Genomic DNA, 21221 nt, shown 5'->3' with positions numbered 1-21221 from the left:
AGATAATATTGTATCTGTCTCTGGCAGTTTTCAGGTAGAGTTAAATAACTATGGTCAAGGAGGACCTTTTAGACTAGATTGGAGTATCAAATGGATTATTAAATTTAATAGCTGTTAAGGGCCCACCTACTCTGTTAGTGTGGTATTCTAAAGGAGATGGAAAGGATGGAGACAGAGGTACAGAGTTGCAAGTACACTGTTGGTATAATAATGAAGTTGGAAGAAAATTGTAATAAATATTGTTGCCTAGACTCTTAGTCCTAGAGTTCTGGTTTATCTTGGTTCTCTTTTTAAAAATACTGTAGAACTGTGCTTCCAACTCTGAAGCCACTAGCCACATGTGACTATATTTAAATTTAATTAAGATTAAATAAAATTTCAACACCTCAGTTCTACACAAGCCACATTTCAAATGTTCAGTGGAACATATCCATCATCACAGAAAGTTCTGTTGGGAAGAATTGCTGCAGAAGATGGAAAGAAAATAAATACTGAATTTTTAAAACTAAACAAATAGCTCTAAATAACCTTCATTTTACTAAATAGTGAATAAGAAAATAATCCTGAGTAAGAGGAGGATTACGGAGAGTATTATAAATTGAGTGTAGCTAATTGAGAATGTGGCTGATCGTCTGAATCAATGAATTAATGAAATTCACAGCTCTTTTGTTTTTCAGTGAAATAAAGAATACAAAGGGAGACTACCAGCTGGTGGTTAAACATTACAGTCATTGAAAAATAGGGAAATTAGATCTCTGCTGTTGAAAAATTAACTGCATGGGATATTTGACAGGGTCTAATATTTAAAGGAAGAAAATATATTATTAATAAAATTTTGCTTAATTTGCTTTATATTTTGTGGGAGCAAACTTTATTAAAATTTCAATGATTTTCTGAAAAGCGAAATAATTTGCTCACAAATTACTCAGTGAGTTGTTACATGTTATAGATTGTTGGGTTCCTGTTTTCCAGGTCTTGCCTTTTCAATGAAAGTTTTTGTCATCAAATTTCAGAAAATATTATTGGCTCTAAGGTACTCCACCTAACACTGCTTAAATTTTTCTTTAATTTGATTGAAAGTGAAGTCCAACATCTGAGTCAAAAGTAAGTTTTAATCACCAAAAATATATATCTTTTCTATATGTTGTTTTATGTGCCATTTTTCTAATTATTTACATATACATTTCTTTAAAAACCACCTTGTTTTCTAGTTTAAAGTAGATTTATGTTTAAAACATACGTCTAGATTCAGTCCTTCAGTAGCGGTAAAGGTTTATATTTTATGTTTCCTTAGTTCACATTTTTATTTTTCACTGACTTACGCATTTGGATAGATAAAAATTGTTTTTATTTTTCAGAATTTGTATACTTTTGAATTCTTTAGTAATTGAAAGCCTAAGTAAAAAGCTATACCAGGCTTTAACACTGGCTATAATACCTGTAAGCTTTGTACATGCTCTAAAACCTGCAGTTACATTAATGTGTACTCATTGGAGATTATGTTGAAATGGGGCCATTTAAAAAATTTTTCTCCTGAATTTTAACTCGATATTATGATCCTTATAGATTATGATTTTTCTATATTTAGAAATTGCTAGAATTTTTTGTTTTATGGCAAGATATTATGCCTAATAACTGTGATGATCAATTTAGCAGCTCTTACACCTAGTAACTGTAATAGTTAAATTGTCATAAAGATAATGCTTTTCATTTGTCTTTTTATTAGGTTGTATGACTGGTCAGATTCTCAGAGTCTGAAAATAACAGGAAAGGCAGTTCCTCTTGAAATCTTTTGGTCAGGAAATGAGACCTCTGGGCTTTTGACCAAACCTGTAAATATGCTTTTGGAGTGGACTGTATATTCTCACAAGGAAAAATGCAAGTCTAATGATGTAAGTAGGATTAATTTACAAATGAACATTGGCCTTTGGAAAAAAGTACTTCTTTGACATATGCATCTTTTTTCTTCCCTTTATATTTTGACTGACTTGAAAAAAATAATATGTACCCAAATATATCATTGTTTTCTATTTTGTTTATCTAATTTTAAAGTAAAAGATTCTTGGTGGCTGGTTTCATCATTCCTAATTTGGTGGTAGTGCCATATTCACATTTGAAGAATTACTTGGCTATTACTGCTAAGAAATCTACAGTTAATTATCATTCTAGATTTTAGATTTTTAGATATTTCAATTTTTAAGAAACTTTTGATTTTAAAAATTGAGCAAATCCATACAACTTTTTGATGAGCTACTAATAAGAAGTTCTAATTGTTTTTAAAACCATCTTTCTGGATGTTAAGAGTTATTTCATGAACCATTTCGTCATAAATAGGTTTTGCTTATCATTTGAAATTTAGCATAAAGTGCTGTTAGTACATTTATCTGAAGGGTAACTGGGAAAATTGAATGCAGAAAATATGTAAAGTGCATAGCAACATTCTGCTCCATGTTTTAGGTGCATAATGTTAGTCATTTTTCTTTTCAAAATGATCTTTTGGGGACTTCATTGTAAACTTTTCTGTATTATATCATTATTTCAGTTCATTTTTAAAAATCCCTTTCTTTTACTTTCTCTTCTGTCTTCTTGAATGTTTAAATCTTACGTTTTTTAGTCTTTATTTCTAGTATGTATACTTAATATAAATGTCCTTTTGAGTACAACTTGAGATTGCTCCTTCAAGTTTTGATCCTTTAAGGTAGAGTGCTCTTACTGATTATTTCAAAGTGTTTTTTATTGTCAATTATGAATTCCCCTTTGATCAAAGAAATATTTCTTAAGAGTGTTTTAAAACTTCTAAATGGATGGCTTTTTGTTGTTAGTGCGTTTTGTCTGTGCTTTCGTTATTAATATCTAATAGTAACTTAAAGCTTAAAAGTAAGCTCTATATGATTTCTGCTTTCTGAAATTAACCCAACTTTCATTTTGACCTCATGTAAGATTCAGTTCAGTTCAGTTCAATCACTCAGTTGTGTCCAACCCTTTGTGACCCCATGAATTGCAGCACACCAGGCCTCCCTGTCCATCACCAACCCCAGGAGTTCACTCAGACTCATGTGCATCGAGTCGGTGATGCCATCCAGCCATCTCATCTTCTGTCGTCCCCTTCTCCTCCTGCCCCCAGTGCCTCCCAGCATCAGGGTCTTCTCCAGTGAGTCAACTCTTCTCATGAGGTGGCCAAAGTATTGGAGTTGCAGCTTTAGCATCATTCCTTCCAAAGAAATCGCAGGGCTGATCTCCTTCAGAATGGACTGGTTGGATCTCCTTGCAGTCCAAAGGACTCTCAAGAGTCTTCTCCAGTACCACAGTTCAAAAGCATCAATTCTTCGGTGCTCAGCTTTCTTCACAGTCCAGCTCTCACATCCATACATGACCACAGGAAAAACCATAGCCTTGACTAGATGGACCTTTGTTGGTAAAGTAATGTCTCTGCTTTTAAATATGCTGCCTAGATTGGTCACGGCTTTTCTTCCAAGGAGCAAGCATCTTTTAATTTCATGGCTGCAGTCACCATCTGCAGTGATTGTGGAGCCCAAAAAAATAAAGTCTCTTACTTTATTGTTTCCCCATCTATTTCCCATGAAGTGATGGGACTGGATGCCAAAATTTTAGTTTTCTGATTGTTAAGTTTAAGCCAACTTTTTCACTCTCCTCTTTCACTTTCATCAAGAGGCTTTTTAGTTCCTCTTCATTTTCTTCCAGAAGGATGGTGTCATCTGCGTATCTGAGGTTATTGATATTTATTCCAGCAATCTTGATTCCAGCTTGTTTTTCATCCAGCCTGGCATTTTGCATGATGTACACTGCATATGACTTAAATAAGCAGGGTGACAATATACAGCCTTGACATACTCCTTTCCCGATTTGGAACCAGTACTTTTTTCCATGTCTGATTCTAATTGTTGCTTCTTGACCTGCATACAGATTTCTCAGGAGGCAGGTGAGGTGGTCTGGTATTCCCATCTCTTTAAGAATTTTCCACAGTTTGTTGGGATCCACAGAGTCAAAGGCTTTGCAGCCATAAATAAAGTCTCTTCTAGCTTAAGAAAAAATTCTTATATAGTTCCTCTTCTTAATAATTTTTCCTGATCCATTTTCTCTCTTTTGCTTTTTAAGTTCCATTTGAACACGTTACACCTCTTCTTTGTATCCTCTGTGTTTTTACCCTCTTGTATTTATTTTCCATTTTTTTCTACACTCAGTGTGTTTTGGATAGCGTTTTCATCCAATTTCTAGTACACTAGTCTGGAAGAATCACAAGCTGGAATCAGCATTGCCGGGACAAATATCAATTACCTCAGATATGCAGATGACACCACCGTTATGGCAGAAAGAGAGGAAAACTAAAGAGCCTTTTGATGAAAGTGAAAGAGGACAGTGAAAAGTTGGCTTAAAGTTCAACATTCAGAAAACATAGATCATGGCATCTGGTGCCATCACTTCATGGGAAATAGATGGGGAAACAGTGGAATCTGTGTCAGACTTTATTTTTTTGGGCTCCTAAATCACTGCAGATGGTGACTGCAGCCATGAAATTAAAAAGACGCTTACTCCTTGGAAGGAAAGCTATGACCAACCTAGATAGCATATTCAAAAGCAGTGACATTACTTTGCCAACAAAGGTCTGTCTAGTCAAGGCTATGGTTTTTCCTATGGTCATGTATGTATGTGAGAGTTGGACTGTGAAGAAAGCTGAACACTGAAGAATTGATGCTTTTGAACTGTGGTGTTGGAGAAGACTCTTGAGAGTCCCTTGGACTGCAAGATTGCCGGGAGAAATATCAATAATGTCAGATATGCAGATGACACCACCCTTACGACAGAAAGTGATGAGGAACTAAAAAGCCTTTTGATGAAAGTGAAAGTGGAGAGTGAAAAAGTTGACTTCAAGCTCAACATTCAGAAAACGAAGATCATGGCATCCGGTCCCATCACCTCATGGGAAATAGATGGGGAAACAGTGGAAACAGTGTCAGACTACTTTTGGTGGCTCCCAAATCACTGCAGCCATGAAATTAAAAGACGCTTACTCCTTTTAAGAAAAGTTATGACCAACCTAGATAGCATATTCAAAAGCAGAAACATTACTTTGCCGACTAAGGTCCGTCTAGGCAAGGCTATGGTTTTTCCTGTGGTCATGTATGCATGTGAGAGTTGGACTGTGAAGAAGGCTGAGCGCCGAAGAATTGATGCTTTTGAACTGTGGTATTGGAGAAGACTCTTGAGAGTCCCTTGGACTGCAAGGAAATCCAACCAGTCCATTATGAAGATCAGTTCTGGGTGTTCATTTGAAGGACTGATGCTAAAGCTGAAACTCCAGTACTTTGGCCACCTCATGTGAAGAGTTGACTCATTGGAAAAGACTCTGATGCTGGGAGGGATTGGGGGCAGGAGGAGAAGGGGACGACAGAGAATGAGATGGCTGGATGGCATCACCGGGTGGATGGACATGAGTTTGAGTGAACTCCGGGAGTTGGTGATGGACAGGGAGGCCTGGCATGCTGCGATTCATGGCATCCCAAAGAGTCGAACACGCCTCAGCGACTGAACTGAACTGAACAAGATAAACATGGCAATTGCATTTTTAATTTTTGTACTTTTTCCAATTTTAGACTTTTTAACTTCCAAATTACTATGGTATATGTTTATGGTTTCTGGTTCCGTACAAAGTTTTCAAGGTTTTCTTTTTTCTTTGAACATGGTTATAATAGTTATTTCACAGTCTGTGTCTGATTATTCCATATTTGACATTTTTGTGAGTCTGTTTCTATTTCTTGTTTCTGCTGTTTTATTGTCTTTTGTATTCTCTTGCAAACTAGGTATACTTGATGGTATGATGTAAATGGCATGTAAAAAATTACTTTGTAGAAACAGTTCATGGCAAAGACACTGACTATTTTCTTGTAGGGAGAATTTTTGTTGCTGGTTTCAAGGGTTCCTGCATAGTCTGTGTGAAGCACAAGGCTACAGATAAAGGTAGTTTTGCTTCTGCTTCGTGCTTACTTTCAGATTGCAGCCCTGCAGGGTGCCAGCATATTGGGCATTAGGCCTTGGGCCATGACTTTTATACTCTCTTCTCCCCTAGGCTCCAAAACCACACTTCTGTGTGTCTGCTCTTTCTCTGGGGTCAGCAGATGGCCTTAGGGCAAAGTCAGCTAGCTTTGAGGCATCACTTGGTTTTTACCTTCTCCTGGATCCTGGCTGAGCAATTTCTCTTAACTTTACAGAAGATGTTTTACATATTCAACATTTTAAGTTTTCTTTTGTAAGACAGTTTATCTGAATTATGGTAGGCCTCCATTATCAGAAACTGAAGCCCTTATTGATTTTTAAAGATTCTAATTAGGGAGTGTCTGATGCATTCTTTAAAGAAAAAATTCTTTTCATGGTTTTTGTTTGCTTTTCCAATTTGAATTAAAAAGGGAGGATTGTTTCTGGGTGTAACTACACTTCTAAGCTGAAAATGATAAAATCCTGATTAATTATCATTGCCTTTGTTTTCTACTGATTAGACAATAGAATCATTAAGTATAGAAAATATTTTCTTATTTATGCAGAAATGCATAAATAAGAAAAAAACATTTCCTTTTTATCCATTATATAAATGAAAATTTCATTTATAATTGAAAACGATAATACAAGTGATGTTTCCACAATTTTCCTAAATCACCAAAGGACTCCCACAGTTAAGAATTTGCTCAGCAAATACTAATGTAAATAGTAACGAATTTATACATATTTAACCTGAAGATTTTTGTTCAGATTTATAAGTAAATTAAATATATCTGCAAAGCAGTGTACAAGAAATTGTAGCATCAGTTGTAGTATGAGAACTGGTTTTGAGCTTTGCAAATTAATATTTAACATTTGTATTGCTTAACTTCATATAAGCTGGGTTTTTTTTATTGTGGTACTTTATGTGTTAGAATTCATTATTGTACTTAATTAAATCTTTTTGGCAGTTTCCAATTTCATGAATTCCATGCATGTTCACAGGCATCATTTTCTGTACTGTAAAGCATTTGTATCTTGATTTGCTTAGTTGAAGCATTCAATTTAAGTCATTAGCTAAACAGAAGTCCTCAGTTTATGCTAATATTGTTTTGTCATAATGTCAATCAGAAAGTATTGCAGAGTGACACAATGGCAATGGATTTCATTGTCATAATCTCAGAAAGCTTGGGCTTTCCTTGGCAGAGCAGAGGTGGGATGTGTCAAGGTTATAGAGGAGGTACACATTTTACTAAGCTTAGTGGTTAGTCCTGCTTCTCTCTTTGTGATGTCCTTAAATGCTGTTTAATTATAACCATATAGTTACTGGTAGAAATGGAAACTAGTTTGTATTTAAAAATAAAGAAATTGAGGTTGAAGAGTATAAATAACTTATTCAAGATGTCACTGCTTCTTAGGGCAAAACCTTGACTAGCAGCCAATACTTTCTCTCATTTCACTTGCCACTGTTCAAAATAGGAAGAGGCACAGTATATAGTTAATATTTGCCTCTTTCTGCCAGAGGTACTAGAGGAGCAGTTTGTCATCTGTTGCTGTGGGATATTGTAGAAAGCCCTAACCCGGGAGTCAGAAGGCCAACATTCAGATTTGTTCTGCATTTTATACACTGGTCAATTTTGGGGAGATTGCCAAGTTTATAACCTGGAGATCACTTGCACTGGTAGATAATAGAGAACTGTAGTGACAGAATGTCTTCTAAAAGACTTGGACGTATTAGAAGGGAGTACCAAGGTAAATCTGTCACATCTGTGAGTTAAATCTTTGATTTCTTTAAATCTTAGGTTATTTGTGCTGTACTCTTTCAGCTTTAGTAAACATTTCAGTATTCCAAGAAAGCTTTTCTTGTTTTATGATTTTTTTTTTTTTTTTTTTGCCTTTCTCCCTCTAACCTACCCCAAAGCATATCTATTCTCTATGCTAGAAATAGCATTGTTCGCTTACAGTGAGCATAATCCATAGCACAGTGGCCTATGGTTATAGTGAGCGTCATGGTTAAGAAAATAGTGTAAAAGGATCCAAGAACCTGATTTGAAAGTATATTTTTCTATGAAAATTCTCTGTGATGGATATGTGATAGCTGTTTTAGCCATTGATACACAAATAGAATAACTTTGGCAGGAATTTTTCCCACCATGGTAAAGGAACTTTTTACAGTCTTTCCTTGAAAATACTGCAAGATGGGCCGATCTCGATTTTTTTTTTTTAATTTTTCTTTTTCTTTTTAAGATTTATTTTGTTTCTGGAAGCTCTGAATCTTTGTCGTGAGGGCTTTCTCTAGTTGAGGCTAGCGGGGGCTACTCTGTAGTTTTGGTACGTGGGCTTCTCATTGCAGTGGCTTCTCTTGTTTCTGAGCAGGAACTCGAGGGCGTGTAAGCTTCAATAGTTGTGGCTCCGGGCACTAGAGCACAGGCTCTACATTTGTGATGCATGGGCTTAGTTGCTCCGAGGCATGTGGTGTCATTCTGGACCAGGGATCCAACTGGTGTCCCCTGCACTGCAAGGGGGACTCTTCATCACTGGACCCCCAGGGGAGCCCTGTCTCTGTTGAATAACAATAATTTGAAGGTGAATTGAATAGTAAGCAATACTGATACTCATCTGTGGTGTCAGGCACACGTGTACATTTATTTGCATAAGGAAAGTCTCAGCTGGTTGGTTTTGTGTTATTTTCACGTGACGGAGTGCTGGATTATGGTGGTGGTGGTGTTCAGTTGCTAAGACATGTCTGACTCTTTGCAACCCCATGGAATGTAGTATGCTACGTTTCCCTGTCCTTCATTATCTCCCAAGGTTTGCTCAGACTCATGTCCATTGAGTTGATGATGCCATCCAACCCTCTCATCCTCTGTTGCCCCCGTTTTCTCCAACCCTCAATCTTCTCCAGCATCAGAGACTTTTCCAATGAGTCGACTCTTCCCATCAGGTGATCAAAGTATTGGAGCTTCAGCTTCAGCATCAGTTCTTCCAGTGAATATTTAGGGTTGATTTCCTTCGGGATTGACTGGTTTGATCTCCTTGCTGACTGAGGGACTCACAAGAGTCTTCTCCAGCACCACAGTTCAAAAGCATCAATTCTTCAGTGCTCATCCTTCTTTATGGTCCAACTTTCACATCCATACATAACTACTAGAAAAGCCAGAGTTTTAACTATATGGACCTTTGTCACCAAAGTGAGTCTGCTTTTCAGTATGCTGTCTAGGTTTCTCATAGCTATTCTTCCAAAGAGCAAGCATCTTTTAATGTCATCGCTGTAGTCACCATCTGCAATGATTTTGGAGCCCAAGAAAATAAAGTTTCCATTTTATCCCCATCTATTTGGCAGGAAAAAGCAAGAGAGTTCTGGAAAAACATCTGTTTCTGCTTTTTTGACTATGTATAACGAATTTATACATATTTAACCTGAAGATTTTTGTTCAGATTTATAAGTAAATTAAATATATCTGCAAAGCAGTGTACAAGAAATTGTTGACTGTGTGGATCACAATAAACTGTGGAAAATTCTCAAAGAGATGGGAATACCAGACCACCTGACCTGCCTCTTGAGAAACCTATATGCAGGTCAGGAAGCAACAGTTAGAACTGAACATGGAACAACAGACTGGTTCCAAATAGGAAAAGGAGTCCGGCAAGGCTGTATATTGTCACCCTGCTTATTTAACTTCCATGCAGAGTACATCATGAGAAATGCGGGGTGGAAGAAGCACAAGCTGGAATCAAGATTGCCCAGAGAAATATCAATAACCTTAGATTTTCAGATGACACCACCCTTGTGGCAGAAAGAGAAGAGGAGCTAAAAAGCCTGTTGATGAAAGTGAAAGATGAGAGTGAAAGAGTTGGCTTAAAGCTCAACATTCAGAAAAAAGATCATGGCATCCGGTCCCATCACTTCATGGGGAATAGATGGGGAAACAGTGGAAACAGTGTCAGACTTTGTTTTGGGAGGCTCCAAAATCACTGCAGATGGTGACTGCAGCCATGAAATTAAAAGACACTTGCTTCTTGGAAGAAGGAAAGTTATGACCAACCTAGATGGCATATTGAGAAGCAAAGACGTTACTTTGCCAACAAAGGTCTATCTAGTCAAGGCAGTGGTTTTTCCAGTAGTCATATATGGATGTGAGAGTTGGACTGTGAAGAAAGCTGAGCACTGAAGAATTGATGCTTTTGAACTGTGGTATTGGAGAGGACTCTTGAGAGTCCCTTGGACTGCAAGAAAATCCAACCAGTCCATTCTAAAGGAGATCAGTCCTGGGTGTTCTTTGGAAGGAATGATGCTAAAGCTGAAACTCCAGTACTTTGGCCACCTCATGCGAAGTGTTGACTCATTGGAAAAGACTGATGCTGGGAGGAATTGAGGGCAGGAGGAGAAGGGGACTACAGAGGATGATATGGCTGGATGGCATCACTGACTTGATGGATGTGAGTTTGAGTGAACTCCGGGAGTTGGTGATGGACAGGGAGGCCTGGCGTGCTGTGATTCATGGGGTCTCAAAGAGTCAGACACGACTGAGCGACTGAACTGAACTGAACTGAACAACTTATATTTGATCAGCCAATTTTTTTTTTTTTTTAACAACAAAGTACACTCTTGCTGTAGCTTGTATTCATTATGTTTTTGAAGTCTTTTCCTTTGAAAGGCCATTTAGGGAAATGTAAAGGTTGATTTTATATATAAACAGTAGAGGTGACTAAATTTCTCTCTTTTTTATAGTCATATGTTCTTGTAAACAGAAATCCACAGAAGCCTAATACTTCTTCATTGTTTTAATAGAATTATTGTCCGTCTAAAGCACTGGTTACAATTGGATGAAGTTATTTTAAAAGTTTGTTTCAAGCTATCCATATATGAGAGCTGTAAATGTTATTAACTATTTTGTTGTATAGATATAGATTTAGATGTAAATATAGATCAGGGGAGGAAGGAAGGAAAAAAGGAGATGGAAAGAATGAAAAGAGGGAGTTAATTTGCTAGAGTTCTTGAGAATAACTTTTTAGCATTAACATGCCCCATTTTTTTAAATAGCAATATTTTGCCTCAGCAAGTATTCAAAATAATAGAAATGATACCTTTCAGTATGTTTTAGTAATATTTTCCTATCTTCATGTTAGGTCTTCAGACATGAACTAGCTTACTTATTGACTGGAATTCTTGGAGCAGCAGCAGATTATTGGATTGTCCTTGGTCTTAGCATGGGCAGAAACGTGGTGCGACACATGTCTGATGACTTCGGAAGCTATGTCTCCCTTTCGTGTGATGGTGAGTATGTCTGTGTTGCGTGAGTCTTACTCAAACACATCGTGATTTTATAAAACTTGATATTACAGAATGGAAAATAGTACCTGGAAATAAAGTATTATATGTTTGTAGATAATATGAATCATTTTTTCTTAATTCTATAACTAAAAATTTAAACTACCTCATAAAAGTAAATATTTAAACAGATTTAAAATCAATTTATTTTAGATTTACCTTTTTTTTGTTGTTTGGTGTTTTAGAATCTCATGTGGTAAAAACTATTTTTAATACATTTAATACTTCTAATCATTCAAGTGGGAAGCATTATCTCTCCGTGATGTTATCTGTGCCATATGAACAGTTTGCTGGTCTCATCCTGCATGAATACTTAACATTATTAAAAATGAAAATCATTAGGTCAGAATACTTCCTATGGTATAGAAAGCCAGTTGTATTAACTTGAGCTTATATTACTGGTTAAAACATTTCCCCCATGTACATGATACTGTATAATTTTTCGTATTATAACAAAAAGCTGCCACTGCTTCTTTTCCATTGAGTCTGATGATCTAACGAATTAGCAAGGATGAAACAAAAATAATATGTATGTATAATTTTCTCACTCTTCCTCCTCCCTGTATTATCTGATTTTAAAGTTCCCCCTAAAGTAATAGGAATATTATTTAAGCAATATGATGACAGAACTCATTTTCACGTGCTTACTTTATGTTTTGTATGTATGTGTATTAGTAGGTCAATTATGTGTGACTCTTTACGACACCAGGGACTGTAGCCCACCCTTCTCTGTTCATGGAATTCTCCAGGCAAGAATACTGGAGTGGGTAGCCATTCCCTTTAAAGGGGATCTTCCCAACCCAGGGATTGAACCCTGGACTCGTGCATTGCAGATGAATTCTTTACTGTCTGAGCCACCAGAGAAGCCCATGAAGGTTGTTCCTAGCTCTTTTGGGTCTCCAGAGTTAAGGCAGGCTTCTGTAAGACTTTTTTACATTCTTTTTTATTATTATTTTTTTTTCATATAGTTGACATACAGCATTACCTTAGTTTCAGGTATACTACATTGTTGGACGTTTGTATATGTTAAGAAATGATCATCACTACTATAAATCTAGTAACCATCTGCCCTCATACAAAGCTATTATAATGTTATCCACACTAGGTATGTTCTTACTCTTCAAAGCCATAGTGCCTTATGATCCATTTCCTTCCTCTCTCCCTTTCTCTCTTCTTTCCTAAATTTCTAAAATGAACATATTTTAAACCAAGTGAACTGTTATAGCTTTCAAATATAAAAGGTGATTTTGATATACGTAAAAATATTTTAGACTGCTAAGTAAGTATTCTCTTTTGTTGTACATGTGTTTCATTGCATCTTAGTTTTATATAAAAGAAAAAGTTCTTGAATATGCTGTCAATCACTTTAATACTTCGAACAGAGATTCTAGAATAGGAATCCAGGCTGTAACTGGGTTCAGGATTTATTCAATGATGCCCTCTGCAAAGAGAGGTCTCTCTTTATACTACTGAAGTTAGAAGATTTTTATCTAAAGCATTTTATCTTCTTTTTTTCTTTCTTTTTCATTGAGCTGAGGGGTGATTACTGTTCCTTTTGTGAAGTAGCTGTCCTTTGTTCCATGACTTTTTAACATTTCTTAGCTCAAATTCAATCTTCCTTCAGAATCCTTTCTTATCATTTCTTTCCCACCATTCCTACTAGATAGTGTGTGTGTTGCGGGGAGGGGGGTTGGTTTTTTTTCTTCTTTCCATTTTAGAAACAGAATTCTGGCATTATTTGCTAGCATGGGAACTAAACATTCAGCTAAAAGGATTCTCTGTTTTCATTCCATAATGAAACTTGTTTGAGTTGGAGGATTAGCAGTGCCTTTACAGATTATCAGTATATTTATATGCATTGTTTCCAGTGTGTATTGGTTACCTCTAGGGAGATACAACTTATCTTACAGTTTAACCAAATGCATGAAATAATGAGCCTTGTATTAACAGAATTCTGCTGCGTGTTATGAATCAACTTGAATGCTTTCCATACTCATAATCAAATGTCCCTTAACTTTAAAGCAAGCATTGTTACCCACTGTTACTACCAGTTTTCACAAGACAAATTTAAACCTAACATATCTGAGCTGGTAACTGACTTCAGCTGAAATTAAACTTTAATGTTACCATTGTAATCCTGTGAACAGACTGATTACTTTGCTCTCAGTTATGTTTGATCACTAATATTTAAAACTACAAGAGATTAAATTGTATTCCTGTTTGAAGTGTGTGTTTAAGCCTTTCCTTCCCCTTCTCAAAGCACACCCAATTGGTTTCTTAGGCTTCCAATTAAGCCATAGATAGGCAGTTTTAAAAACATATATATCTAAAAATGGTTCAAATTAATATCTCCTAAATTTTTGTTACTACATGTTGATTTTAAGCCTTTGTCGGGAGAGAAAAGTAAATGATTGATCCTTAAGAGCAGTATCTTTTCTACAACTAATATGTGAAACTAAATTGTTTATTATAGAACTTGTAGAATAATACACTTAATCCCTACAAGTGAATCTGGGTATTCTAATAATGTCCTTTTGGTCAGTATTTTGATGGAGAATCATTTCCTTGTTCAGTTGCTAAGTCATGTCTAACTCTTTGCCACTCCATAGACTGCAGCACGCCAGGCTTCCCTGTCCTCCGCTATCTCCCGGTGTTTGCTCAAATTCATGTCCATTGAGTCAGTGGTGCTATGTAGCCATCTCATCCTCTGCCTCCCCCTTCTTTTGCCTTCAGTCTTTCCCAGCATCAGGGTCTTTTCCAATGAGTCAACTCTGCCCACCAGGTGGCCAAAGTATTGGAGCTTCAGGATTAGTCCTTCTAGTCAATGTTCAGGGTTGATCTTTAGAATTGACTGGTTTGATCTCCTTGGTATCCAGGAGACTCTCAAGAGCCTTTTCTAGCACCACAACTCAAAAGCATCAGTTCTTTGGTACTCTGCCTCATTTATGGTCCAACACTCACATCTCTACATGATTACTGGAGAAACCATCACTTTGACTATATGGGCCTTTTTTGGCAAAGTGATGTCTTTGCTTTTTAATATACCATCTAGGTTTGTCACAGCTTTCCTTTCAAGGAGCAAACATGTTTTAATTTCATGATACAGTCAGCATCCACAATGATTTTGGAACCCAAGAAAATAAAGTCTGTCAATGTTTCCATTGTTGTACCATCTATTTGCCATGAAGTGATGAGACTGGATGCCATGATCTTAGTTTTCTGAATGTTGAGTTTTAAGCCAACTTTTTACTCTCCTTTTTCACTTTCATCAAGAGGCTCTTTAGTTCTTCTTCACTTTCTGCCATAAGGGTGGTGTCATCTGCATATCTGAGGTTATTTATATTTCTCCCAGCAATCTTGATTCCAGCTTTTGATTACACAGCCTGACATTTCCCTTGATGTACTCTGCATTCAAGTTAAATAAGCAGAGCAGCAATATGCAGCCTTGTTATACTCCTTCTCGGTCTTGAACCAGTCAGTTGTTCCATGTCCAGTTCAAACTGTTGCTTCTTGACCTGTATACAGGCTTCTCAGGAGACAGGTAAGGTGGTCTCGTATTGCCATCTTTTTAAGAATTTTCCACAGTTTGCTATGATCCACACAGTCAAAGGCCTTCCACATAGTCAGTGAAGCAGACATTTTTTTCTGGAAGTCCATTGCTTTCTCCATGATTCAGTCAATGTTGTCAATTTGATCTCTGGTTCCTCTGCCTTTTCTAAATCCAGTTTGTACATCTGGAAGTTCTCAGTTCACGTATTTTGAAGCCTAGCTTGAAGGATTTAGAGCATTACCTTGCTAGCATGTGAAGTGAGTGCGATCGTGCAGTGGTTTGAACATTCTTTGGCATTGCCCTTCTTTGGGATTGGAATGAAAATTGACCTTTTCCAGTCCTGTGGCCACTGCTGAGTTTTCCAAATTTGCTGACACATTGAGTATGGCACTTTCACAGCATCATCTTTTAGAATTTAAAATAGCTCAGCTAGAATTCTGTCACCTCCACTAGCTTTGTTCATAGTAATGCTTCCTAAGACCCACTTGACTTCACACTCCAGGATGTCCAGCTCTGGGTGAGTGACCACACCATCGTGGCTGTCTGGGTCATTAAGACCTTTTTTGTATAGTTCTTCTGTGTGTTCTTGCTACCTCTTCTTAATTTTTTTGCTTCTGTTAGGTCCTTTCCATTTCTGCCCTTTATACCTGCCCATCCTTGCATGAAATGTTCCCTTGATATCTCCAGTTTTCTTGAAGGGATCTATAGTCTTTCCCATTCTATTGTTCTCCTCTATTGCCGCCTTCTCTCTCCTTCCTGTCATCTTGAATTGTTTTTCCCTTCTGTTGTTTCCTCAGCTATTTTGTAACGCCTCTTCAGACAAGCACTTTGTCTTTTTGCATTTCTTTTTCTCTGGGATGATTTTGGTTACTGACTCCTGTACAGTGTTGCAAACCTCCATACTTCAGGCACTCTGTCTACCATATCTAATCCCTTGAATCTACTTGTCACCTCCACTGTAATATCTTAAGGGATCTGATTTAGGACATAACTGAAAGGCTAGTGGTTTTCCCCACTTTCTTCAATTTAAGCCTGAATTTTGTGATAAGGAACTCATGATCTGAGTCACAGTCAGCTCTAGGTCTTTTCATGTTTTGTTGTTTTTTTTTTTTTCCCCTAACTTGCCCCACTTGAGGTCTCCTTTCCCCATGCCTTAGGGTTGTATTCCTTCTTCCTTTTTGTTTTTGCCCTTGGAGGGAAAGGTTGGTGAGTGGTTTGTGTTGATTTCTTGTTAGGGGTGACTTGTGCCTGCATTCTCAATTCTGGGAGCTTAGCCTGTCCCCCTGGAGCCCTGGGGTCTTCTGCTGTCGTCTAGAGGTTGCTTTGTAGGAGTTGTTCCATATCTTCTTGAGTTTTTGATGTATTTGTAGGGAAGCTGGCGATCTCCCATCTTACTCCTCCACTATCTTCTTCCATGTCCACAGTCAGCCCTAGATCTTGTTTTTGCTACTGTATAGAGTTTCCCCATCTTCAGCTGCAAAGGACCTAATCAATCTGATTTCCTTATTGACTATCTGTTGATGTCCATGGGTAGAGTTGTCTCTTGGGTTGTTGGAAAAGGGTGTTTACTATGACCCTGTGTTCTCTTGACAAAACTCTTACCCTTTGCCCTGCTTCATTTTGTACTCCAAGGCCAAGTTGCCTATCACTTTAGTTATCTCTTGATTTCCTACTTTTGCATTCTAGTTGCCTGTGATGAAAAGGACATCTCTTTTTGACGTAAGTTCTAGAAAATGTTGTAGGTCTTCATAGAACCTACAGCTTCCGCTTCTTCAGCATCAGTGGTTGGGGCATAGACTTGGATTAATTACTGTGATGTTGGATGGTTTGTCCCAGAAATGGGATTAGTACTTTGTTCTATCGTTTTTGAGGTTTCACCCATGTACTGCTTTTCAGATTCTTTTGTTGACTATGAGGGCTACTCCATTTTTTTCTAATGGATTCTTCCCCATAGTCGTAGATATAATGGTCATCTGAATTAAATTTGCCTGTTCCCATCCATTTTAGTTCATGGATGCCTAAGATGTTGATGTTCAATCTTGCTATCTCCTGCTTGGCCATGTCCAATTTACATTGATTCATGGACGTAATATTCCAGGTTCCTATCCAGTATTGTTTTTTATTGCATCGGATTTTACTTCCACCACCAGACACATCTATAACTGACCATTGTTTCTGCTTTGGCCCAGTCACTTCATTCTTTTTGGAGCTATTAGTAATTGCCCTCTGCTCTTCTTTAGTAGCATATTGGACCCCTTCCCACCTGCGGGGCTCATCTTCTGGTGTCATGTCTTTTTGGCTTTTCATACTGTTCATGGGGTTCTCATAGCAAGAGTACTGGAGTGGGTTGCTATTTCCTCCTCCATTAGACCATGTTTCTCACTCTTCGCTGTGACCTATCCATCTTGGGTGACCCTGCATGGCATAGCCCATGGCCTCATTTAGTTAAGCCCCTTCTCCAGGACCAGGCTGTGATCCATGAAAGGGTGTCTTACATTGCTTCTCTTCTTTATCTTTCATCCTTCTCTGCAATGATAGATTTGTGGATGTGGTTGGAGGAAAAAATGTCATCCTATCAGCTCAAGACTAATCAATGCAAATTAAATGTGCCTACTTAAAAACCAAGTTCTGGTTTTCTATACACAGCCTAGTTGTGGGAAGAGATCTTTAACATTAATTGGAAAGTATACTGATAAAAACCCATATCTAACTGTCTATTCATATATCATCTCTCCATTCATGTGTATATACATAAAATTTCTAGCCTTTTATTTAAGATAATAAAAAGTAATGGTTGTTTCAAATGTGAGAACATATGCCATTAAAAAAAAATTTCTCTTGAAGACCAAGGAATAGGAATATTATCTATTTTTCATGGTTTAAAATTTTGTGGGTGAATCTTACTGGTGTAGAAATCATCATTTGAATGAATAAAGTCCATGGAGGAAATAGTCTATAGAAAGAAATTATATAGTGTGTAGCAATAACTATATTTACTTCTTTTGTTTTCTATAGACTTTTCTTCACAGGACTTAGAGATTTTTATTTCTTCCTTTTCCTCCTCCTGGCTTCAAATGTTTGTTGCAGAGGCAGTCTTTAAAAAGTTGTGTTTACAGAATTCCATTAGTATTTCTTCTGAGCCACTTTCTCTTCAGAAAATGGTAAGCACCATTCTATTTTAGTTCTTTTAATTTTTAAGAAGTAAATTTATACATTCATTTTTAAATATTCTTAGTTATTCTGATAATTGTACAGAGCATATTAATCATCTTTCAAATATATATAAAAGCAGGTAGTTTTCTACCTCAAAATCTAATAAAATTTTAATTACTTGAGAATAATTAAGAATTGATAACAGAAAATTTATATAAGAATCTTTGTATCACTTGCCACAGTACCTAATATTGTTATTTTGGAAAGACTGTGATCCAAAAAAAATTCTACATAGTATTTAATGGTATTTAAAAAGTAAAGTTTGCAAATGACTCCAAAGTTACACACATGTAAAGAGTTTTATCTCGGCTATCTTTAGCTATTATTGATATTTATTATTTCCAGCAGTTTCTTCAACAAATGAGAAATATACTTGTTAATAATTGGTCAGGTTGGGGAAATACTGTTTGCAACAATCCTTGTCTTTAATGACTTTTGCACTCCTTATTCTGTTTATTCCAGATTTCTTTTCTGTTAAAGGAAGGCATTACCAAGATGGAAATGACAAAATGCCAGTTGTATGTAAACCATAAATACTAAAAATAGGCAAATTAATTGTAAAAAGTTGGGCATGAGACTCATCTAAAGAGCTTTCCTAAATGAACATCAAATTTGAGTTTGAAAAAAATTATTTTTAAGAAAGTAATTTTCTTCTTGTGTATGTCATATTGACATAATAACATGGAACTAGTAGCTTTCTTAATATTTTAGCATGTTCAAATGTCATAGGGAGGCAGCCATATTGATGAAATGAAAATACAACTACATTTAATGGTGAAATGAATCAGGTAATTTCTGTTAACTGTTTCCAGGTTTTTGTAGTTGAGAAAGCAATATAGTATTATTTTGCAACAGGTATATTCCTACTTGCCAGCTTTGGGGAAAACTGGTGTGCGTGGGGCTAGAAAGATGCAGAAACCAAAGCAAATTGGACCACGGCCTTGCTTTGAATCTCAGAGGGCCTTAATAATGCTGAATGGTGCTAAACAGAAGCAAGGTGAAGGGCTGCCAGAGATACCGTAAGTGATGCTGTATACCAGCCCGGCTTTGTTTTCAAGTACAGCTCTTCTTAGGCATTTCTTGAACCGTATGGTTGTCTGAGATGTTGTCTGAATGCTGAGAAGCAGAAAACTCAGTTTTAGACCTATGAGTGCACATGATCAACATTTTCGCTTTCTTTAATTCAAATGTTCATGCTTTCTATTAAATAAATTCTTTTCTAAAAGAAGTAAACTCTTCATCAAAATATTGTTCCACACAATTTTTTTCCCTGTAATTTAAATTACTACTTATGTATAGTAAAGACAGGACTTCAGAATGCATGGTCATGTGAGATACTCTCAATTGTTTTAATAGCCTTCCCAAATGAGAAACCTCCTCTCAAAGTATGCCATGCAAAATTCAGAAAACCTGAAATCTTTGGGAAGAAGAGGATAGGATTAGAATATGAAAATAAGAATGGGAAGTAGGGGCCTGAATTTTGATCTTATTAGCATTTTGCTTTAGTCTCTCTGCCAGATATGGTTTACTTAGTCTCAACTTCTTTATCTGACTTCTTTATCAGTATTCATAAACTTTTTGGTGGTCAGTTGGAGGTGCAAAGTTAATACAATGAAAATTAATGCATTAAAATCTGTTCCTATACAGTTGAAATAAATATAAAAATAGAAAGCAGTAAATATTTGAATGAATAATGGGGTTTAAACTAAAAGAATGCTAGATTTTTTTTTTTAACTCACCGTATAATTTGTGCTGCCATGCTTTGGTGAGAAACAAGCTTTCCTTATGTCTTTCTTTCTTTTCAGAGAACTGAATCTTGCTAAATGTTCCTCATCATTAAAAAGATTGAAAAAGAAGTCAGAAGGAGAATTGTCGTGTTCCAAGGAGAATTGCCCCTCTTTAGTTACAAAGATAAATTTTCACAAGACTAATTTAAAAGGTATTCCAAATATTTAAATTAATTTATGCTAGGAACTTTGTGTGGTTGTAGTCAGCATTTGCAAGTTTTATACACTGGCCTTGATGAATACTTCACCTTAAATATTGGACAAGGTCCAAGAAAATACCTTCTTGGAGAACATATTATTTTTTGAACTGCCATTTATACAAAAAAATGTTTAATACCTGGTGTAATAGAGTATTCCTCCCTTTTCTCCACCTGCCTTTTCAAATATTAAACACTGTGTAGCTCATGTTGAGCTCATTCCAGACTTGCCTGCCTTACTTTTCTATTCCACCTCAACCTGTGCTGCTTAAGATCAGTGTCTTGTGATTTGAAAGTATAATTCAGTCTTCATCTCTTTCAGTTCTAGACGTTTTGTGAACAAAGAATGAGAAGTAGGCTATGTTACATAGCTGTGTTAAGCATATGGACTCTTTTCTTCCAGGCATTGAGCCCAGACTATGAAATGTGCTTGGCTTTTGGTTCTAACTATACTGGAACCTCAGTACCTAAAGGGATGGAGTAACAAGAATAGCGTTGTAATAATTCACTCCAGCACTTCTTTAACTTAGGTACCCTTTTAACTCAAAATTATGATACCTTCCAAGAGTCTATATCCAGCCAAAGTAAATTGCTAAGTGTCTTGTTTATGACCTATATTATGTTTTTAATACAAATGTTATCATTATGGTATCAAGCTTTCATAATACTTCTACATGGCATAAGTTCATAATAGCATATCACAAATGTAAAACAACTGCCCGTTTGCCTCAAAATATGAAAAATGTATTAAATGTGAACTTAGATATTAACTTCACAAAGGTGTCCTTTTTCTTTGTTGATTGTGTCAGAAAATAAAATGAATATGAATGACTTTAGGCTGAACAGCAGAAGGAACTGGGAGGGAGGAAGAGAACTGAGAAATAGTAGGGGAAAACTTCAAAAGCTTTTCCCTGCCTTTAAAAGAAATGTTTTAGTAGAAGTTGTAGAAATAATCTGTAAAAACTGAACGCTGGGAAAATGTGCTGCTTAGTATCTTATAGCAAGAAAGAGTTTGATTCAGTATGTATTTCATTTTCAAAGCAATCAGTTAATATTTTTTTAATCCCCCTTACATCAAATCATTACTTATATCTTATTAATCTTGTTTACAACAGAGAGGAATATAGACAGTTTTAAGCCGCAGACACTAA

General features: G+C 36.4%; 1 protein-coding gene across 2 annotated transcripts in view; it reads left to right on the top strand.

The window, feature by feature from the left end:
- The window catches only part of SLF1 (SMC5-SMC6 complex localization factor 1), a 65962-nt gene that overhangs the window by 39654 nt on the left and 5087 nt on the right, over window positions 1-21221 (top strand). For both annotated transcript variants that reach the window (XM_013965788.2, XM_005683436.2), the window contains 6 exons: window positions 973-1104; window positions 1727-1892; window positions 11122-11269; window positions 17889-18034; window positions 18942-19105; window positions 19892-20025. In XM_013965788.2, the coding sequence (XP_013821242.1) occupies window positions 973-1104; window positions 1727-1892; window positions 11122-11269; window positions 17889-18034; window positions 18942-19105; window positions 19892-20025 (890 nt within the window). The remainder of the gene's footprint in view (window positions 1-972; window positions 1105-1726; window positions 1893-11121; window positions 11270-17888; window positions 18035-18941; window positions 19106-19891; window positions 20026-21221) is intronic.

The sequence above is a fragment of the Capra hircus genome, chromosome 7, assembly GCF_001704415.2.
Source record: "Capra hircus breed San Clemente chromosome 7, ASM170441v1, whole genome shotgun sequence".
NCBI lineage: Eukaryota > Metazoa > Chordata > Mammalia > Artiodactyla > Bovidae > Capra > Capra hircus.
The sequence above is the reverse complement of the archived record's forward strand: the minus strand, read 5'-3'. Positions and strand labels throughout refer to the sequence as shown.